The sequence below is a fragment of the Pezoporus flaviventris genome, unplaced genomic scaffold (assembly GCF_033815535.1).
Source record: "Pezoporus flaviventris isolate CSIRO_AGI_PZ_B2104156 unplaced genomic scaffold, CSIRO_AGI_Pfla_v1 ptg000036l, whole genome shotgun sequence".
In the NCBI taxonomy this organism is placed as follows: domain Eukaryota; kingdom Metazoa; phylum Chordata; class Aves; order Psittaciformes; family Psittacidae; genus Pezoporus; species Pezoporus flaviventris.
Genome location: NW_026892584.1, coordinates 6,804,840 through 6,827,089, shown reverse-complemented (window position 1 = coordinate 6,827,089; position 22,250 = coordinate 6,804,840). Strand labels below are relative to the sequence as shown.

At 39.7% G+C, this 22,250-nt stretch overlaps 1 protein-coding gene across 3 annotated transcripts; it reads right to left on the bottom strand.

Moving 5' to 3' along the window:
- Positions 1–1,501: 1,501 nt before the first annotated feature.
- RIC3 (RIC3 acetylcholine receptor chaperone) lies at positions 1,502–21,987 on the bottom strand. 3 transcript variants are annotated; one of them, XM_061462981.1, is made up of 6 exons: positions 21,760–21,987; positions 13,805–14,028; positions 13,155–13,233; positions 10,909–11,002; positions 4,883–5,028; positions 1,502–3,798 (listed from the first exon to the last, which is right to left on the bottom strand). In XM_061462981.1, the coding sequence occupies exons 1-6, from the start codon at positions 21,905–21,907 to the stop codon at positions 3,305–3,307; spliced, it is 1,185 nt and encodes a 394-aa protein (XP_061318965.1). In that variant the 5' UTR covers positions 21,908–21,987; the 3' UTR covers positions 1,502–3,304. The 3 variants fall into 3 exon arrangements, with proteins under 3 accessions (XP_061318965.1, XP_061318964.1, XP_061318966.1); XM_061462980.1 differs by having other exon boundaries at positions 4,883–5,031; positions 21,760–21,985; XM_061462982.1 differs by having other exon boundaries at positions 4,883–5,031; positions 21,474–21,927.
- Between the last annotated feature and the right edge of the window lie 263 nt (positions 21,988–22,250).

Sequence of the window (22,250 nt, the reverse complement as noted above, 5' to 3'; positions counted from 1 at the left end):
TGTGTTTGCGTTGCACATAAGACTTTTTTATTATACTTGCACTATCTTGAGCCCTAAGCCCAGAAAAAGGAACGTACGGTCCAAGGAGCGCAGTTACGGAAAATCAGACTAAAGTGCAAACAAGTTCCATGTACAGATGTGGAGGAACTCCAGCATGCAGGCAGGGCAGCAGCATGTACTGGGGAAGGGCTGCAAGGTGATTTCTTGCTGGAGAATTAGCACACTGCCTGGCATCGCTGATCGCAAGTAATGGATTTTAGTATTCATTGATAGACTGATGGTCACTGGTTATGTTGCATCATACTGGTAAGAACTCTGACAATACCATTTGTATGTCTCCTAAACAGTTTATGTGGAGATTTCTCCATTATGACATTTTCACCAATTTATTTCTATTTCAGGGCTAATACAAAGCTTACTGGTGTAACTAAATATTTCTTTCTAACTTCTGTTATTTCTCTGTAATGCCCCATTTGCGTGTATCTGCAAGAGTCCTAATATTTTCTTATCTGTCTTTGTTTAAAAGTGGGCTTACCTGGATCTCAGAAATTGGCCATTACTGGCATGAATACTTCAGAAAATTTCATGTGTAAGGAAGGCCAATTTTTGCTCATATATACAAGCCATGAAGCCTTGTTGACATTCAAAGGGGTATCTAAAATATCTGTTGGTGAAGAAGTTGACATCTTCTGTTAAATGTGTCTCAAAGTCTATGATGTCATTACTGCAACTAAACAGGGTGTTTAGAAAATAATCCTATATAGTCTTAAAACATTTCCTTTGGTGATATATGAAGATTACTCAGTCTTCTCTCCCACTGTTGAGACTGACAACATAAACAATGATAATAGTTTCTCTTGGCACTAATTATTGCAAAATATCTCTAAAGAGTCTGTTATCTGAAACCCCTTTTAAAATAATTTTGAACAGGTGAAATCTTTCTTTGGAAAAGATTAAAAAAATTCTCTTAAATGCTCTCCCTGTAAGTGTCTGTACCTGTTACAGATAGACATCTGCTTCTCCTTTTTCCTTTGAGCTGACTTCTCAGTGGGCTTGATCCATAGAGGGTGTCAGTCTGTACCCTATCATTACAAAACTGGGGCTTTTGTTTCTCCTGTTTGAACAATTTCTTTTACTCAAGAGTAGGAGAAGACCAGTAAAACTATCTGTTGATGATGTTTTGTAATTGGATACACCTTTAGAATTGTCTCAGAAAGCAAATACTTCAGAGGTGGTTCATTTCTGAGAGTTCCTAGTACACATTGGCTTGGTTTTGTATTTCCCAACACTGTTTTCATCCCACTTATGACAGTCTGAAAGATCCAGTGTTTGGGAGCAGCTGCAGAAATACCCATTTTAGAATGTGCTGGGACTGTATCTGCCTGCAAAAAAAATATACATCTTTGTTTCTGACTTGTTTACTTAAACTTCAAGAAGTAGAAAATGTCAGTAAGTGCTACATGAATGTTTCCGTCCCCATAAAATTAAAAAACAGTTTAGATAGGGTTTTTTAATTAGTTTTTTTTATTTCCACAGTCAACAAGTTAGCATCATCTAATTAATCACTTTGCCTTTCTTAAATAAACCAATGATATACAGTAGAATTTGAGTATGTTATGGTCTAGATTTCCTTTACATTATATGGGGTTTAAAGAGTGGAAAATATCAAACTGTCAAAAGATGTCTTAGCCATGAGAACTAATATTTAACCAGTCATTTTTTTCATAATGTAGTATGTTCACTTGTTTGCACACAAGACTGTCTTGACCTGTTTTGAGTTGTTGGAAATCTCATTTTTGTTCAGACCTATGTAGAGTTTTAGATAAACCTGCAAGAATGTGCTTTTACAAAGTAAATTTTTTTAAAGAAACTCTTTGGTATTCTGTAGTAAATGTATTTATTTACCAGTATGTGCAACGACTGATTTTTGTATTTTCACATTATTTACCTTGTGTATGTCATAGAGATTCTAGTGTTTGTCAATACAGAACACTGTGCAGAAATATTAAACTTGATTTGTTTGAAGCAACTATGTCTTTCCCTACCACAGGTCATAAACACCGTGGTAAATTACCTACATAAAGTATGGAGGTTATTTAACATGAGGAGTTTCCAGTGCTGTTTATACTGTATTTTTACCTTTAAAGCTAATACGAATTCAAACGAAAGGTCAGTGATCCCAATGGTGGGAAAGGGAGGCACTCCATAGTCTCCCAGAGTCTCCCAGCATTCCATAGAAGAGTTGCTGATGGCCAAGTGATGTGTGGGCCCTTCTTCCCCATCTCCTGGCCCAGCCCCTGGAGCATGGGGAGGTGCCATTTCCTCTGCACAGAGCCTGGAGGGAGACAGGGGAGAGGCCCTTTTGGCAACATCCTTTGGACCGTTGTGCCAATGCCACATGAGGAGTCTGTAGGAGGACACTGTGGGAGGTCCCCGGGGCCTGGAAATGGTGGGGTTTCTTTTCAGTCCAAGGTTCACCCTTACTCTCTTCTCTGCTTTCAAGTTCAGACCTTCTCACTGCCTTTTGTTCTTTTAAACAGCAGGGGTATTGTTAGTGTTCTTCTGTAACAGTATGGCCTGATGCCTGCACTCATCTGGGAGTTTCACCAACAAAATGTTTCACCACAGCTATAAGCAAAGACAAAGAGCAACTCACAATGCTTCAGTCTTTCTCATGGAAGAGGCTACATAGATTAGGCTACTGGTCCTGCAGCATGGAATAAGCTGGGAAATGGGCTGTGGTTTGGGGTAGCATGTGAATCTTGTGGACTGTAGTGACAACGGTTTCTTGGGCATACAGCAGCAATGACACAGTTGAGAAAGAAGTTACGTGTATGACTATGGTCTGTTCTGCTGACCAGTTAGCTTTCAGGTAAGAGAAAGAAGGCATACTTCCTCCTCCAGCTTCATGGTAATCTCATAAATATTTATGGATTTGATTAATTTTCGTAACTGGTAGCACACAAATATATGTTTTTGAGAAAGTCAGAAGAGACATTTGGTGAACTCTGGGATGACAAAGGGCAAAACCGAGGACTGTTTCTTCAGAATTAGAAAGAATCGCAAATATCTGAACCAAATAATCTGCTCTGAGATACCAGTCTCCAAAAAGCAAGGACAAATTGCTGTTGGCAAAGCAGTAATAAGCCATGACAAGACTGCATGAAAGAGGGCATTGGCTTCCACTTCAGGTAGATGATATTGATTGTTACCATGGAAATGAAATGATACAAGGAGATGAACATGAAGTTTTCACACAAGTAACAGTTTGTGACCATCTAGGTAACATCAGCCATTGTCCGTATTACTCAAGTCCTTTTGTGTTGCGCTTTCTCAGTGTGCCTGTTTCATCTGAATCACTGGCTTTTTGCTTTTTCAGTGCTGCATTTTCATTTTCTGATTCCATAGACAGATCCTCTTGGCTTGATTCTTCTGCTTCGCTGCAGCTCTCAGAGTGGAATACAGCATTCTCTGCTATGACAGCAGGATCGTCATCCTCGTAACAACAGCAACACTCCTCAGTGCTTTGGCTGTGATGAAGTTCCCTCTCCTCTTCTTCACTGATGCCAGTTACCTCATCCTTTTTCTGCACTAAATTATGACTGCCCCTTCCCATGATGAGATCAGATAGCAGGGTTTCATTACACAGAAGCTCCTCATCTTCCATGCCCTCCATTCTTTCTGCCAGCTCTTCTGCTGAGGGCTGGCTCAGGTCAGGGTAGTCTACTAGGATTGTGTCCTGTTTCCTCTTGAAGCAATCAGAATTATCATAGAGAGGATAGGTCTCTTCTGGATAACCTAAGGATTAATAAAGTCATATGCAACTTGAAGTGTTACCAGCATTTAAAAGTAGAACTGACTTCAGTGACAGATACGTAAGTTTATTAGAACAGTTGATTTTAACACTGTCAGTATAAGTCTCATCTATTTAATGACATGTATATACCACAGTATTAAATCCATGGCGAGAATGTGCAAAACATGAGTTCTTGGGTAATGATGAGACAGCTCCACTTATTTTTAGGGAGCCAGGATACCAACTCTAACTTTCAGGACTGAGTATCTGTGTTTTGCTGAAAGCAATGGGAGCTATCAGGTAAAAACTGGGTAATTTAGATCGTTAAATACATCAATTTTTTTGTTTGTTTCTATCTACAGATGGACTGATTCATGTTTTGAAGACTTTTGCTATAAACAGCATTATTTATAAAGTTGAAAAAACAGATATGTGAATTATTTTGTGCATTTTATTTTAGAAAATGCAGCATGAACTTGACTTAGAAAACAGAGCTCGAGTCCACTGTTTATGTTTTGGATCATTTTGAAAGCTTCTTAAAGAGCAAGGATTTAAGTCTGCATTTAAAATTATGATACTGAGCAGCTCAACTAGGGTATCTTGAAAGCACATTTATGTAACAAGTAAACTCCAAGGAAGGAAAAGGACATGAAAATACAGAGTTACTGAAAGACAGACTTCCTGAGGATCACTTTTACAACATTGGAACAAACAATTACTAATCAAAAGTAAAAACTAAGTTATCCAAAATGTACTGATTCTGATTTCCAAGGGGTTTATGATTTTGCATAAAATCTAGCCCTGCAAAGAAAAAAAATATACAAACCTACAGCAGCCAAGACCCAGAAGCAGATGGAGTGTGTGAGAATCTTCATATGCCACTTTGGCAGCAGATAGCATAGTGACTACACTAAAGGCAATGCTGGATACCTCAAAATCCTTTTTTTTTTTGTTTTGTTTTTATTATGGTTGGGAAAACTAACCACCTTTTGCAAAGTTTAGAACACTGACTTCTGAAAGGAAGGATATAAGTAGTCCTAACTCAGTCTTTCTCATCAAGGTAATGGTAAGAAAGGCCTTGCTTACCTTCCCAGTCCTCCATGTAAGGAGCTTCTTCAGCTTCCTTCTCAGGAGAGTTGCCATCTATGAATTTTCCTTCTTTCATAACTCTAGTAATTTCTCGAAGTTGCTGAAGTAACCTTTTTTCCTGGTCTGTTGTAACATTTTGAGTCCTGCTAGAAAATATTAGACACCAGAATTCAGTCCACTATTATTACAACCTATTAACAGGGTTTGAACCCAACTGTTTGGTCTGTCCCAGCAGTACAGTCTGAAGAAACCTGGCTGCAGAATGATCACTGCTCAACATCTGCATGTGGTCTGTACTTCAGCTTGGTATAAAGTTTATCCATTTACCCAGAAAACCTGGAAACTTAAACAGGCAAAGGAAGGTAGGTACAGCCAATGTGAGAGCAAAATGAAAGTGACACACAGGGAAGAGTTATGGTGCAAAAGATACTACAGAAATTTCTGGCCTTTAAAAGAGCTGAGAATTAGGGGGGGCATGCCTTGTTTAAAGCATTATTAGAAAATGTAATTCAAAATTTATGCTACATTTAAAACAGGTTGTAGGGCTGATCAAAATGTCTCGCACAGACATTAGTCTCGAGAGTCTATTGATACCTAATTATGACCACTACATGTATCAGATTTGCTAGGCTTCATTAAAAAATGTCAGTTGGACAGATCACGATGTTGTTACAGAGAGTCCACTATGCTGCCTGGTGGGGAGGTGGGGTGAGAAGAAGGAAGATTTAAAAATGAAAACAAGCTGTTACATTTAACTTGCCCTTTAGAATCAAATGGAGAGTGGGAGAGGACTGAGGTTTTTATCAGATTGAAAGCAAACTCTAATTTTGACTGGTTCTACACTGTTGATTCTATTAATTACTGCTGCTCAGGTAATACAATTACTGTTGTAACAAGAATGCTTCCAACAGATAAGATCATGTAGTCATTACATGTTATTTTCTTGGGAAAAAGAAATAGTCTTCTAAAAATATTATGGACAAAAAAGTACTTGGAGAGCAGTGATCTGAGCTCTAGTGACTAACTCAGTAGGTCAGAATAAGAAAGATACTGGCTGTACTTACGTGTGAAAATGATGCTTGTTTCATCTGGAGTTTCAATTTGCTCTTGAGCAGGTGTTTGACCTCTGTGTAAGTGCCACTTCAAGCCTCTCAGGGGACTGAGGCACTACTCTAGTGCTCTTTTGAATCCTGATATGTTTTAGGCAGGATCCATTGCCCCTAGTTACCCAGAGAGGGTGGCCCTTGGGATGCATATAATGCTGTACTATAGGAGGTAAGCGAGGTCAGAGCAGTGATCTCTGGTGAGCTGCAGACTATCAGACAGATAATCTCCAAGACCAGACAGCTGCTCAGGGAATCTTAGGGGCGAGATGGGAAGAGGGGAGCTGGAAACAGGTTAATGATTTTTGATTTAGGTGATTAGTATTTGCCTAAACCTTGTTTCAGGTGCCTGAAATCTCAAAAACTTGAGAACTTGTGGCATCCATCTTTAGTATTCCCTCTGAATAACTGTCATCACTACAGCAGCACTTTTAAGAGGTACTTTGTGCTATTCTACATATCCAGGAATGGTGATGACACGAGTTACTTCACTAAAGGCAGCAGAGTCATGCAGGTTTAAAGCCAAAAAGATTAGCATTGTACTGCTGATTTGTGCGATGCTGATCACAGTGCTGACAATGGGCTAGATTTTGTGCACAGTTGCACTCACAGTTGTCTGTAACTGAACTTAGTTTGAGAGCAGGCCCACTAGTTCCATTAGCAGCTACGCAGATTAAACTGAGATCACAAAGCTAAATATCATTTCTCTGTGCTTCCCCTGAGGGGCCCCACAGTTTGAAAGGCTGATATGCCCCCAGCGTTATATGGAGGTTGCGCTGAGTCTCCTCAACTTGTGGTGGCAGTTTTTTCCACAGAACAAGTGAAGGTGTGACACTGCATCTTCTGAAAAGTCTGGGCTAGGCAGATGTAGAATTTGAGATGTGAATTAAGAGACACACAAAAAGAAATGGTTTCATCAGCTAGCTACCTTTGACAGAAGCTTTAATAGAACTGCCAAACTAATCCTCCTCTTACAGACAAAAGTGTACGTAATTTGAATATATATAACCTGCATGAAGACAGGTTTATTTAACACAATGGGGAGATTGCTAGCTCAGATACAGGATCAATCAAAGCAGCTGCATCACTGTGGTATTTCGTATGGGAAAATTTCTAATGTGCTGGATACTCGCATTAGAAAGCACTACTGTCTTATTGCAACACAAGGGCTCCGTATTTCAGAGTATTCCTCCTCCAAATACCTTGCTTAAATGACAAATATCCCTTTAGAGGGGGAGAAACCAAAGCCCATGCACTATTTCTACTTCATTTAAGGCTTCTAGGAAAACTTAGTGTAGGATGTTGGCAATGTATAAGACATCTGGCTGTCTGCATATGAGGGATTTACCAGGGTATAATGCACTTCAGAACACGAAGGACAACAGATGCAAAAGGTTTACAGTGTAAGAAAAGGTAATTATTTTTGCTTTGTGTGCTTGTGGCTCCAACACGGCTATTACTTTTCATAGTAGCAATGCACTAACAGGTAGTTTCTTATTCTTACACTGAGATCAGAACATCTCCTAAAGAGCTATCATGACTTCAGTGAAAATCCACAATCTAACATAGTATCTCAGATGTGTCAACTAGTGTGTTTTTTGATTCATGACCTGAAAATAATCACTATTAACAATAGCCCAAAACCGGCACTCCACAGATTACAGCCTCTCTCTTTCTTCCATATTACATTTGTTTAGTTTATAGTAAAAAGATTTTTTTTTCCAACTGACAGCCTAGTAAAGAGGGTTTTAAAAGCAGGTAATTGAGCTGATTATTTCAACCTCTTACCTAATCACCACAAACTGAGAATTTTTTACAAGAGAGAATTGTACAATACTCCCATTGAGAAAAATATTTACCAGTATTTTTCAATTTAAAGTGGTTTCAAAATACCAAACTTTACAAACAGTGGTGAAAAGAATATGGGTAAGACATCCATGAGAACGGGTAGGGAAAAATTTCATACCCATTATATCACCGTTCCAACACTGAAACACTGCTAAAAGCCTGGAAAAAAAAGCATGCATGCTTTCAATGTGGAGAGCCCTATTATAGCCATCAACCAAGTCTTTATTTCTGAATCACCAAATTTCCAGCAAAGCTTTTCATCTCTGCTGAGAGATACTGGGCTATAAAGGTCTACATTTATAAACTGGAGATACTGAGGTCCCCTTAGTGATAGGATGTGATGATAAATTATAAAAGCATGTAATTTAAATTTACAACCTGTTAAAAAAAATGCTGGGAAAAGTGCTAGATTTTCTCAGAGCTGTGAATCATTATATCCTTAGGTACTATGTACTACCCATTTAAATATGTGCATTAGGTAGCAACTGTCTTTGTCCATCTCAGTTTAGATTTGGTTATGTTGCTGAGGACCTGGCCAGGTAGTTCTTTCTTCCTCTTGCTTTCCTTAACTTGCTTCTAGTCCTTGCTACTACATGCTAGGCCTTTTTAAAAGCATCTGTGCTTTTACTTTCTGAAAGTAAGTTTTGCATTTCTGCAAACTCTGCTTAAGGCTGTAGCAACTCCAGTTAGTATGCTGGTTTGGAAAGAGGTCTTCTTGGTTGGTGTGAAGGTTGGTCTTCCAGCCCCATAAAAAAACCCCAACCAGCCTACCTTCTACAACATAGAGCTGGATCATATGAGCTATCCCATCTGAGAAAACCTGCTAAGAGGTCTTCCAGCCTCATTTGCTCAAATACTTTTGACAGAAAAAGAAAGGGGCAGGACACACCACAGCAAGAAATCAGCACATTCACTTGCCACAGAAGAAAGAGTAAAATCACACAGCACAATATACACTACTCCTTCGGAAAAAGCTTTCTTTCTGAGGTAGAGCGTTATCTGAGAATAAACTGTCCTTCCAAACGTATCCAATTTCAAAAGCAACAGTTCTTTTAAGAAAATACACAAAACAAGAATTTTTTTTGATTCTAAAAATCTTCACCAGGAGAAAGCCAGGATGAACCCTTGGAGCAGTTCGGCTGGGAGAATAATACTCCTGAAGTACAGTGAGAGGACACAGGGGCACGAGCTCAGACCTCAGTGCTGTTGCAAACACTAGGTTATGGTGATACATCGTTTTTGTGACAATGCAAAATACAGCCTTTGGTTTGGGTACTAGCACCTTACTTCGCAGGCTGGGAGTCACTTTGCCTTATCTAGTATAACAAGCCACGGTCTCACCTGGGTTCTTTCAGCATTAGTTTAAATTTGATACCATTTATTTCTTCCTCTGCCTTTTCTGTTATATGTCAAAAGAAAAATAAATACTTATGTTCAACTGCATATTAATAAATGGGGCTCAAGTATTTTTGCTCTCCTCCTCTTTCATCTATCAACATCCAGATTGGATAATGCTAGCACTACACTCTGTGCTGTAATTACACTTTCTAACCGTACATTTTCTTTTAAGACCTTCATCTAGTATTACTGAACTTAACAGGTATCACAGGATAGATTAAGAAAGCTTCAAAGTCTAGGTCTTTTCTTCGAAGTCTGGTGTCTTATTTTAAAAGACACCAAGTCTGAGTGTATTTTAAAAGCAGCTATTTGCTCCATCTAGAGGTGCTTTTTCCCTTCTCTTTAAAGAAGGTACATAAAAAAATTTTCATTAGGTTCAGATTCTGATTTCCCCTGAGGCCTTTAGATCCATCTATATAAATAGTTTGGTTGAACAAAGAAGGGAAGTTCCACTAAATAGAGGCTCTGAGCCAATAAGACAGAGTGGAACAAACAGTGGATCAGACCCTAAACCCATTTTCTTAGTAAAAATATCCTATCCGAGAGTCAGCACAGTATCTGTGTAGCTCATAAGCCTCTTTCTGGCAGCTTAACGGTAAGCATAGAGTACTGTGTTAGCTTTCCAAAACAGAGATAGACAAAATAGTATCCTTCTGTTTCGCTAAAACCAGGATAGTTTAGGGGCTCTCCTGCTGGAACCTGGAATAATACAGGCAAGTCTGGCACCTCATCTTGCTGATACTAGTGCAACCACAATACAGGGCGTGGTGCAAAGTGGGCAGAACTACACACTCAAAGAGAATGGAGTTTGAAGCCTAAATAAACATCATGTGCAAGTTCAGCACAGATTTGTTCCTACAGAATGGGTTAAACCAGGCATTGACAGATCCAAAGTTAATATGTATTACAACCTGAACAGCTATTTATTTTGCTTGCAAGCATCACTTCAATATTCATGGTATTTAAATTTTCAACACTGCAGTTATGCATTTCCTATTGATGTGTTGTTACACTCCTCATGAAAAATGGACTTGTTTCCAGTTTCCTTATAACATAGAATAGTGATCTCAGATTTATAGCAAACAATAAACATAATAAATTTTTTAAATCCTGATTTTACAACTCTTATTTTTTCTGTTATGTTTAGAAACAAATGGATGGATTTACTAGTTACAGGGTGGAACTAAGTTATGGAATCAGATTATTATACAATTCTGTCCTTTAAGAAATATTTTATGGCTATTCTAACAGGCATTTACATAGATTATAACAGCATTTCTATTTAGAAAAATAATTCATATAACCGGAAAATAACATGAAACGAATGGGTCTCTTAGGAATTATTCAGAATATTACTTTGGTCACATAAGACAGGTTGTTTTATATACTTTAAATCTTTTTTGTGTAGACATACCCGTCATTATGCACTGTACAAATGGGAAGTTAGGGATAGTTGCTTTTCTGCTTAAGGAGAACGGAGTTGGAAGAAATCATTTACTTTAAATCTAGATGCTGAAAAGTTAAAAACTGCAGAACAAAAAGTGTGATGTGTAAAATCAAATTCCTACCATTTGAAGTAATAATAAAATGCTATTTTAATATAGCAAAAGTAAGAAAGTTTGATTTCTAATCAGAGCAGAATCTGTCTGTAAAATGCTGTAATTTGAAACATACCTGTCACAATTAGGTCCTACTCTGTTGATTAATTTTTCCATAGCTTCTTCTGTCTCCCTCAGTTTTTCCTGAAGTTGAGTGAGCTCATAGTCAGCTGTAAACCAAACAAAACCCCAAGATCTGTCAGTAGAAGCTTTGAAAATGTATCCCTGTTCCATTATCACAGGTAGCACATGCTGTACCAAACCAGACTGGTTATGAGTGAACTAAAACATGCAGCTAAAACAGTTCTACGTACTTTTCCTGGTATAGGAACATGAAATCTATTGCTAACGGTAATAGGACATACAGAAAAGACCTTCTTTCAAAAGGCTCCTGAGCAACCTCACACTAGGATGAGTGGGCCACTGCAAATGTCCTGGACATTAAAGTTAGGGAACGGAAAATAGACTGGGTTGGGTTTTTTTTTCCACTAAGGAAGCCATTCTGTTTTACTGTCTATTGCTGAATTAATAGTTCTCATGGAATTTCCCTGTTAAGTCCATGGGAACAGAGGCAAAAGGTCACTTGAGCATTTTTAAGAAGTCTCAAGGTTTGAGAAACCATATCTTTATCAAAGAGAATTAAGTTCATGGGCATGATGGCATCCAACTAACCCTGCATAGGTGTGCTGCAGCAGGCAGCAAGTGCTAACGGTCTACCAGACTTACCAAGAAGAACAGCTAGCCTGTCTGGGGAGCAAAGCATGGTATGTCCATAGTTGTGCCTCTTTACAAAAAATGTGTCTACGCTGCAATATTAGACACACATGCAGACATGCAGGAACACCCGTACTGGCTTTAATGTAGCCAAAAATGTTAACAGTAAAGATGCAACAGCAAGGACATCTATAAGAAAGCTGAAGCTTCTTGTTTGGCTGTTGTAACTCATGCTCAAAATCTTGTAGCTGAGACTTCATAGTTCCCCACTGCAGAACAAAATGAAGCCAAGCTAGCTTAGTTAAACATTCAGCTGCTACAGGTACATCCATCTAAGTAGCACAAAGGCACGACAGAACTTCAACATAGTAGGAATAGAGAAAGCCATCCACAAACATCTTGCTTTTAGAAAGATTTCTATTTTGCACAGAACATCATTACTTAATGTATCACTGATGTCATTGTTTTGCATGTCTGAGCCTTTAAAAATAGGGGAAGGGAAATTGGCATAGAAAAAGGAAGTTACTCCCTCCAAGTCCCTATGTAAATAGTCACTTGTCTTCAGGTTCCTAGTCCAGTGACTTGCCCCCTGCTCTGCTACAGCTTACCATGGATGCTTTAGGAATACAAATGAAGACCTCTAGAAGAAGGCTAAATAACTTTTGTCGCTAATTCTTTGGGTTATAATGATGGCAAATGTTTTAACTTAACTGCAAAGTTAGTTTCTCTCACCAAGTGTTAGGGGAAAAAATACAATTACTGTTGCCAATAAATTGCACAAAATTTCCAGGCACAACACAGAACAAGTGCACTGAAAACACAGTCTGTAGTGCTGAGTAATTAGGTATTCCTAAATATACACAGTAATGTTAAGGTAATTACAGTATGTAAGAGAAAATAACCTAGTGGTAGCACTTTCTATAAAGCCCTAAGTACTTTTCTTCCCTATTACAATTTAGTCAGCTAATTTAAATACTATTATGGTAACTACTCATCCAATCTTCAATAGTAAACTTATTAATTTATCTAATAAATATCTACAAGTAGTTGAATCTATCCCACTGATTGTTGTTTAGGTAAAATCAAAATAATATTTCAGAATACTATTTGCTTTCTTTATTGCACTCATGAAAACTTCGAGCATTGCAAAACTGGAAAGGAGAAAGTAGGGAAGTACTTGGGGGTGGCTAAGAATTCACAAATTCAAATAAAGGAAGCTAGCTTTTAATAATATCTCTATATACTATTACTAGAATACCACAGATTATAGAATAATTATAGATGGACATCCTATTATCCCTTTTTAATCATTAGCTACATAGCTTTTCAGCAAATCTGTACAGTTAATTCAGTGAACCTCATGAGAAGCCATTGCTTCCAGAGGGGCTTGGGATCAGTCTACTCTCACAGAGTCTCATTAGCTGAATGAGATTAGAAAGTGACAGTGCAGTAATTCACTTTAACTCTTGCTCATTCCAACACAGAAGCTTCTGGCTAGTTCTGCATGGGGGAAAACAACAGCTTTACAGTGTGCCCAGAACTTGAAGAACACAGTTGGACTGTACCTCTACAGAGTCAACACAGATGTAACTCAGAAATCATACATACTGATTTTCCTCTTCATGTTTCCAGGTGCAGCAGTAGGGCATTTCCGCTCTCCAGCAGTAGTTTTCCCCTTAGAAGCCAACTAATGAGTGAAAAAAGATGACACTTCTATGAGTTACTGCAATAGTAAAATACAAGCCCCAAATGCAACAGAAAAAGGATAGAAGATTAAAATATGCTAGAAAATAACTACAGAAAAGCATGCACAGCAGCAAAGCAGCAAAACCAGCAATCATGAAAGATGCCTGGGAGATTGTATAAAACACAATACATGACATACACAGTATATATCATATGTAGTCACACATTAAAAAAAAGAGAATACTATGTGTATATTGAAAATTAATCTAATGATGTTCTAGGCATACACAATTTCCAGGGGGAAAAGAAAATCCTTAAAAAAATTGCATGAGGTCAGATGCCAATACAGGATTGCACCAACCCACCCCTACATTCTCTGTTACAGTCTTTACAATAGCAAAACCCAGAGGACACACCAATCTTTCAACCACTAATCAAAGGTCCAGCATGAACACTTGTGGGGTTTACTCTGGAGCTAGGCTGAAATAGAACCAGGTACAAAAATGAGACTTTGCTGTTTTGAGGGGTTTTAGTTGTTATTTCCCTGACTTTTCCATTTATGTTGGTCTTACCTTAAATAAAATGTACAGGATATATAAGAAGATGCCAAACCCATATATAGGGATAATCTGCCCCACAAGGCCTCTCCCGGTTCCACCGGTGCTTCCACCACCACTTCCACCTGCCTTGGCTTTGGCAACTGCTTCAGCAAGGTGAGATCTTGGAAAATGAGGAGTAGCTCGGCTGTCAGGAGCAGCCTGGTAATGCATCCTTGGTGGAAAGCGACCGAGCGTCCCTGCAAAAAAACACACCACCATTATTCTTATTCTGTTACTCTTCACCCTTCTACAGGCAGCCTACAACTGCAGCAGGTGCAGCTGACCTATTTTCTCTATTTTTAAATGTACCATCACTGATGAATAAAGTAACTTGTTGGACTGTAAGTACTAAGTCTGTAAGCTCAACCCTCAGTCACTTACTATATGTAGCACTAGGAGTTAGGTATATGCAATTCTCTCTGGATTTCAAGAAGAGAAAAAGCTGGCAGGGCAATTAAAATATAGTTTTTAATAGGTACATAGTTGTCCAAAGAACCCTATGAATCAGCATCTCTAACAGGATGAAAACCTAAAGTCTTACTTCTGGCTCTCTAGCCATAACCAAACTAGCAATCTATCAGTTTTCTGTTGTGAGCTTGATCTGTCAATGTTACACAAAGGCATGTTAATATATAAACCCATACATTTACTACTACATGTACTACCCACCTACATCCTGATACATGACTCTAGTGTTTGCCCGGTATAGATTTTCAGCTATAGGCATAAGAAATAGTATTTCACCTGATTTTGACAAATGAATTATGAAAGATAAAGAAATTGGTAGTACCGCAAATGGTTCTGCTTAAAAAGGTGTTAGCTAAAGCAATGTACAAGGAGATTGAATATAGCTTGGGACATATTATCTTCAGCATTTTAGAGGAAAAAAAATAGTTTCTAGCCTTGAGAGCAGCAAAGACAAGAAATGGGAGTGAGCTTACATGAATGCATGGATGCTACAATAAGACTCCAGAGAGCCTGAAACAGTGCTGTGGATGATTTCATTCAACTGAAATGCACTAGAATCTCAATAAATGTAAGCTCACACATTATTCTGTTTTCTTGCTGTTACGAATTCAACACTTTTGCCATGAAATTCGCTATTTTACTCCTCCATGTACTTGACATCCTTCTTTCTATCTCCATATCCAGCTTGGACTTGCACCTGCACTCCCTCCCACTGATCGGGACTGAACCGAATTATTCAGCTCCTCTGCCACCGAGTCTGGTGGTGGGAGGCATTGGATGGGAGAACCAGAGATGGGGAGTGCCACACTGAGCTGCAGCTCACCCCTTGATGCCAGCTGCAGAACTCTCCAACCCTGGCACATGCAGCAGGAAAGCCAGGCAGCCTGCTCACTGGCACTGGGGCAGCCGGCATGCATTTGCATAAAGAAAATGAAAAGCAGGTTTGAAATAGCACTGAAAATAACTAACTTTGCTTCTGTGAGTACCCAGCTGCAACTATTTTTATGAGAAGCAAGCTAAGAGAAAACTAAATTAACATTTGCTCTTGGTAGGAAACACCATCATAGGAAGCTACATTCCTGAGCATAGAAAATTACAGTAAATATATATTAGGAAGTGATATCAATAATTCGTGAAGTGCTACCATTAAAAACACATTTCCTTATAAGTGACGGCATACATTCTTTGAGTGCTGTAGGCTTTAGTGGAACTATGCAGGTATACCACCGCTGACAAAACCACTCTCAGATTAGCTCAGGGTTAACTTTGAGGAAGCTTTATCACACATTTTAATATTAGTGAATTATTCAAGGTTTGTGATGGAAAGCATAGCATCTTATTTACAAAACAGTCCCATTGCTCCAGCAGGAATGCCTTGTAGCAGTAGGTCACTGTGAAAATAAGTGTGATGTCGTGCAGAGAGCAGTATGACTGCGGCAGGGATGGAACAGCAGGGTAGATAAACCTTTGTAAAACATCTTACACTCATGCAAATATTTGTTATTTAAAAAAAAAAAGAAATAAAGAAAACAGAAAATAATTGACAAAGGTGAAACTGTATTTAAACGAAATAGTTTTCTAATTTAGACACAAGGCCTTGTTTGTGCTTTAAAACCTTCAATACAATTAAAGATAATCAGGCCAAAGGGACACATACTAGTCATTTCAATATCAGAATAATTTAAAAGGGGAATTTCATGGCTCCTAGTTCTAAATCTATTGATTTTAAAACTTTCATAATGATTTCCTTATTAAAATATATACATATTATTTTTCATAGTTTTTTATTGTGAAGAACCCATGCAAACTGTAGAGGAAATTGGCAGCACATGTGACTCAAAAGCAACATATGCACAAAACTGTCAAGTATACAGTATATAGATGGAAATGAGTAATGATTTGGATGCCACTGCCAAATGAACAAGACACCCTGTGCTATTAAAAACCCCAACACCCTAACCCCATAACCGAGTAGGTGATGTGTCCAGATGACACGTTTCTAGGAATGAAACAAACCACTTTCAAATGGAGACAACAACATACTCTACATCAATAAAATCAAGTGACACTTCTCCAGGAGCATGGAAGGGCACACATTGGGCCCTTGTTTTGAATACACCCTACCTGGCTTTGCAATCTTTTTACCTAAGGTTTACCCAACACATTTAACAATTTGTCTGTTTAATGTTTCAAACCAACTTTGCAAAGCAGCTACAGGGCAAGCAGAGCATTGTCTAATCCTGGCCCTTCAATAGCTGTAAATCCAAAAATGAAATTATGCCCCAACTAACATTTGTGTTGTCTAAGAGACTGTAGATTTCTGAATGTAGATAAAGTCCTTAATAGCAGTACCATGTTAGAATTACTGTGGGGTTTTTAATCTCTTAACAATAAGAACACTCAACTGAAAAAAGCAACTCTTAAAAAGTATTTATAGCACACAACAGCCAACAAGCTGATAATACACAGACCATCCAAGTATCTGGTTTCCAAGAAAGCTGTTCTGTGGTTCTGTTTGAATGGGATTTAGGAATTGCTACTGAGCCCAACTTGACTATTTAGAAAGGTATTTAGACTTCAGTTATTGTACAGTTCAGCCACTCTTAGTCTAGATAATACATCTTTCTGTGACATCTGACCAGCTGTAAAATGCTGGAACATAGACATACACACATGTATAATACAAAAATAAAAGTCTGACATACAGTACATATGGGCTGCTGCTATGTTAACTTTGCACTCAATTCATCAGGAAACATATGATACATTACTTCATTTATAAAATGTGCGTGTTCTTCAGACACCAGGAAGCGTCAGAGAGGGGTTAGAGACAGGAAATGGCAGTCTGAGAAGTGCATGTGATTCTTCCAAGCTGACAGCAAAGGATGCTGTTCTCATTGCTCCTCAAATCTCAACTATGGGGGACAGCACCCACAGTTCTGGCTATTCTCTGCATTAGGCGCTCTGCTTTTTTAATTTGTTTCCATTCCAAAACCACGATTATACCACTTTGGTTTGGAAATGCTAAGATTAAGTGTGTTTGTTTCCAAGTAAGACATTTACTTTTCCTTGCTGTGCATGCAAAACCAACCAACCAAAAAACACAGCCCAAGAGCAAACAGCCAAGAACAAACCCAGCTAGATGTTTTGCAAAAGCTTTAACAAAAAAAAATCATGTGACAGTGGGATACAGAACTATCCTCCTGCCTCAGCAATGCAAATTCCAGTTCTCAAACCTACCTTCAAACTGTACTTGGACTCCCACATTTAGGGATGCTTATTTACATTAGCTGACATTTACATTTGCCTGGTAAAATGTTCATCGTAGTGACTGAAAAAGAAAAGCAGCATTTTTTTCAGACAGTCCCAGGGATCAGCAATGAAATATGCTTCTGTAAGAACCAGAACTCAGAGTTTTGTACATTTTTCTCCCCTGCTCTGTTTGACTTGATATTTGAAGAAGATATGTGCTCTAAGCAAAGCTTTTCCTGAGCAGGCTATGCAAAACCTCCCTCTCTGGTAGGTGCCAATAAAGAGGCATTCATACTGAAATCTGCATCTCAGGACACTCGAATCAATCTTTAGCCCCTCTCAGCAGTGTATTTTCATAAAACATTTATTTTTTCACCCTCTGTCTAACAAGATGAATTGGCCAAAGGGTTCTAAAGCTGCAAGTGACAACACACAGGAAATCCCATGGACTCCATGATAAAGTAACTTCATCTTCTTTTGGCTGAAAGTGTCATCCTAGGTTTTCTTGCATAACCTCCATGTTTGGTATAATAGCTTAGACTAATATATACAGAAACTGTTTTCTTGACATTTAATTTAAATCCTCTTTCAAGCCACTATATCATTTCTGCTGCTATTCTTTAACACCCTGTAATTTCCCCAACTCATCTGCCCACAGAAAGCCCAAGTAACTAATCCTTTATATAACACTACAAGTTCATGTTCGGTTTATTGTTGAGGCCACTATTTCAGTGTTACACACTATCATGAGACCCATGTTTTAGAGTTTCTACACATGTAGTCATTTATATTTTTCTCTTCTAAATCTTTTTATAAATACTTTTCACTCTGGCAGACAGTCTAACATCAAGATAAAATGGACAAACAGTATGCGTTCATTTAGTTCTTGTTCTTTTACTGACATTTACAGAATAGCTCTAGCTGTGCTTCCAACAACACAACTTTAGAAACCTACACAAAAAAAAGGTTAGAAGGAATGATAGATTTGAAATCCTAACTGTAAACCACTGCATTAGTGTTTTTAATGGACACAGTCAAATGCTTCAACATTTTCTATTAAATATCGCAGGTGGAGTTTAAAAAGGAAAACACAAAAAATACCCCAAATGGAAACAAACACCTTAATTTTCCTAAGGACAGCTGCAGGCCACTGATACATGCATTGCACAAACCCAAGCTGGACAGATGCATTACCTGAACAGTCATGTATTTTTCTAGTAAAGCTGATGCCACTTGATTGCTCATAAGAATACAGAGAGACTAAACACCCGTTGTCATGGAGCTGAAAGGCTTTTCTTAAATTACCATCTCAGAGAGTAGCTTTACAAAATGCATGGCAAATATTCGTGAACAGTAAACTTAAAGGTACTTTTGAAATTGCTAGTAGCCCTTTCTTCCTCGTTTCCAAAAGATTAAAAAAAAAAATTCTAATGCCTGCCCATGAAGTAAACCAGAAATGTGATACATTCACAATGAGCTCTTTAAATAAGTTATCTCAAGGGCTATAAGGATGGTGGGGATGAACTCTTCATTAGGGACTGTAGTGATAGGACAAGGGGTAACGGGTTAAAACTTAAACAGGGGAAGTTTAGATTGGATATAATGAGGAAGTTCTTTACTGTAAGGGTGGTGAGGGGCTGGAATGAGTTGAGCAAGGAAGTTGTGAATGCTCCGTCCCTGGTGGTGTTCAAGGCCAGGTTGGACAAAGCCTTGAGTGAGATGGTTTAGTGTGAGGTGTCCCTGCCCATGGCAGGGGGATGGAACTAGATGATCTTAAGGTCCTTTCCAACCCTGACTATTCTACGATTCTGATCTCTATACATGAAACTATTACTGTGATAAAGAACAACCTTTCTGTCTGAAAGATCATATTAACCTCTACTAATATAGAAGCCAAGTTCATAATTTTCCTAGGAGACTTCTGAAAATGGCTTTACTACAGGAAGCAACATTTCCATGCTTAAACCCTGTTTAAATAAAAAGCCTTCTTGTTAACACTGAGTTTTAACAAAAGGTAGTAAACTTTAAGAATGTTTTATTCAGAGGCATTTTGCCCCCACGACTACAATAAGGACTTTATTAACTTCAAGAATGAAATGATTACTTCAAGTCCCTGAAACTCTTGCCAGGTAACTGCAGTTACCAGTTCACTGAAGAGCAAAACTAATGACAGAGATGTGAACTGAACTGTTCAATCAAGATTTATTCTTCCAATAAAAAAAATAACTTCGGGTGAAATAAAGTTTGGTCTACAGAGCAGGTGTAATGAAATTCTTGCTATCAAATTGAAAATATGGACTATAAATTCTCACCTGAAATGGATAAGCTGAGGTGAGGTATTGCATTCTCAGCCAAAGGCAGGTGCTAGGCTACAAGAGGTGCATGCCAAGCATTCACTCTGCGCCAGGCACACACTAACCCACACTGAACTGTTATTTCCTGCAGGATGATGGAGAGGGTATTTAGACTACATGTTTATGATGGAAATAGTATTTATGTTAAGCATTTAACAGTGGCTGTGATTAGTCAGCTTATGACAGCACAGCTTAAAGCAGGCCATGCTATAGCAGGTATGAACATTGTTCATCATACAGCTGCGACTGAAAACAAGTTGGGAGCAAGATTTTTCTTCTGATTTGTTTTTTTAAAAGCTCTTTTTTCTGTCAGACCAATCCAGTCCAAAGAAAGAAGCCCCACAACATTAACCACAACTGCCTAAGACTTCACTGCTACAGGAAAATGGTTTGTCAAACCCCACCATCTGGTATCACTGTGGGATCAGTCAGGAGCTATACAGGTCAGATGTTAATAGAGACAGGTACCAGCTCGCAGAGCATCTGCTCCCATCCCTGCTTCAGGCAGGTGTCTCCAATGTCCTTACAGAGCCTCTGTGCTGCCTTCTGAGCCTCTGCGGGCCCTCATGGTAACTGCTCTTGAAGTTCTGCCAAAAGAACCATCAGCTACCATTCAGGACTTTGGTGTTCAGAGATTCTGCAACGAAACTACAGACCTGTAGATCTACAGTGATGATAAACCTATACCGACATTCTTAAAAGACCAAGAATACAAACCACCATGGGAGACTAGCTACAGAATGCAAGACACAGATTTCGGTTCAATGTAACACTGTTTCAGCAGTAACTTCAGCCTAAAGCCCTTAAAAAATCCTGGACAAATGACAACAATGTTGCAGAATGGCACAGTCACATCAGTACCAGGCTGTTGCAGAAGATGAAGTGACTAACAGGCACCCCTGTGGGACTGCATTCAGTGCCACCCAGAAGTGTTCTGTACTTCCACCAGACTCACCTTTCGTTTGCTGCCAGACATGGGGCTATGATACCAGCTAGTTCTGTGAAGTGCCCTGGGGAGAAAAACCTCCAGCAAAAGGCAACGGGCATAAAGAGAATGGCACATGCATGTATGAATCCTTTCCTCCAGAACTTAAAAGGAAACATGCAGTGGGAGGCGAGGCAAGGACATAGCTTGAGGGACAGCATGGACAGGACCTGACTCTAAATGTGCACATACATTATGGTGCATGAAAGCCAAGTTTAAAATACCAGAGTAGGAAACTAAACAATGAAGACAATTCAAATGAACTTTTATTTCATGTGCAACAACAAAAGCATTCTGTACAGAAAATAACAAAGTAATGAAGCATTCAAATAAAAAGTGATGTATCACAATGGGAAAAAATAAACAGAAAAGTGATATGTGTCTTTAGTACCTCACTTACGCAAAAGAAAGTGAAATTTGGAAGATTTTAAACTTTTCTTTTTTTTTTTTTTGTATGGAAAAGCAAAAGGTAAATCACAGAGCAGTGAATTCAATCTCTGTCATGCCACACATCATTAAGGACAGCATGAGAGTGTCACAGGTAACACTCATGGGAAGGATGCACTACGCTACGTTTCCATACCAGGCGGCAGCGCACCCTCCAGACGCTCCGTGCAGCCGGGGCCCGCTCGCACCAGCCTGGCCGCCGGCACCAGCAACCCCGTCAGCGGGGTCCTCACGGGCCGGGCCCAGCTCAGCACCGACGCCCGCCGCTGCCGAGCCCCAGCCTCGCCGCTGAGCCCTCGTGCGGCCGCCGGAACACGGACCTCTGCGCACCGGGGCGGGAGACCAGGGCTGGCAGCGGGGAGCGACCTGCCCTCTCCTCCGCGGAGCAGCCGCCACCAGCGGGGCCCGCCGCGGCCTCTTACCCTCGGACGGCGCGGACGCTGCGAGCGGCGCAGCCCCGGGCTCCTGCCGCCCGCCGCCCCGAGACAAGAAGGTCCGCGGCAGGAGCAGAGACACGCAGAGCACCAGACAGGAGACCACGGCCACCCTGCAGCACGTCGAGTACGCCATAGCTGGCCACGGCCGCAGAGCCGTTACCCGGCCCTGAGCTCCCCTACAGTTTACGCGCAGATGCGCGCATGCGCCCTGTAGCCGAGGCCGGGCGGGAGCCTGATAGAGGCAAGGGGCTGGGTGTCGCTGAGGCAGACTCGTCCGCCCTGCGGGGCTGGGATTGCGCAGTAGGAAGCCCAGGTCATGGTCTGTTCTTCCCGTAGGCACGTGTAGAAACGGCTTTCAACCTCAGATCGGGCAAGGGCTGGAGGGGGCATTTGCGTCCCTTCTTAATCCCGCCGTTTTCCATACTCAGTCCTCCGCCTTGGCTGTAGCACTGCAAACGCTTACTGAGGGAAGATAA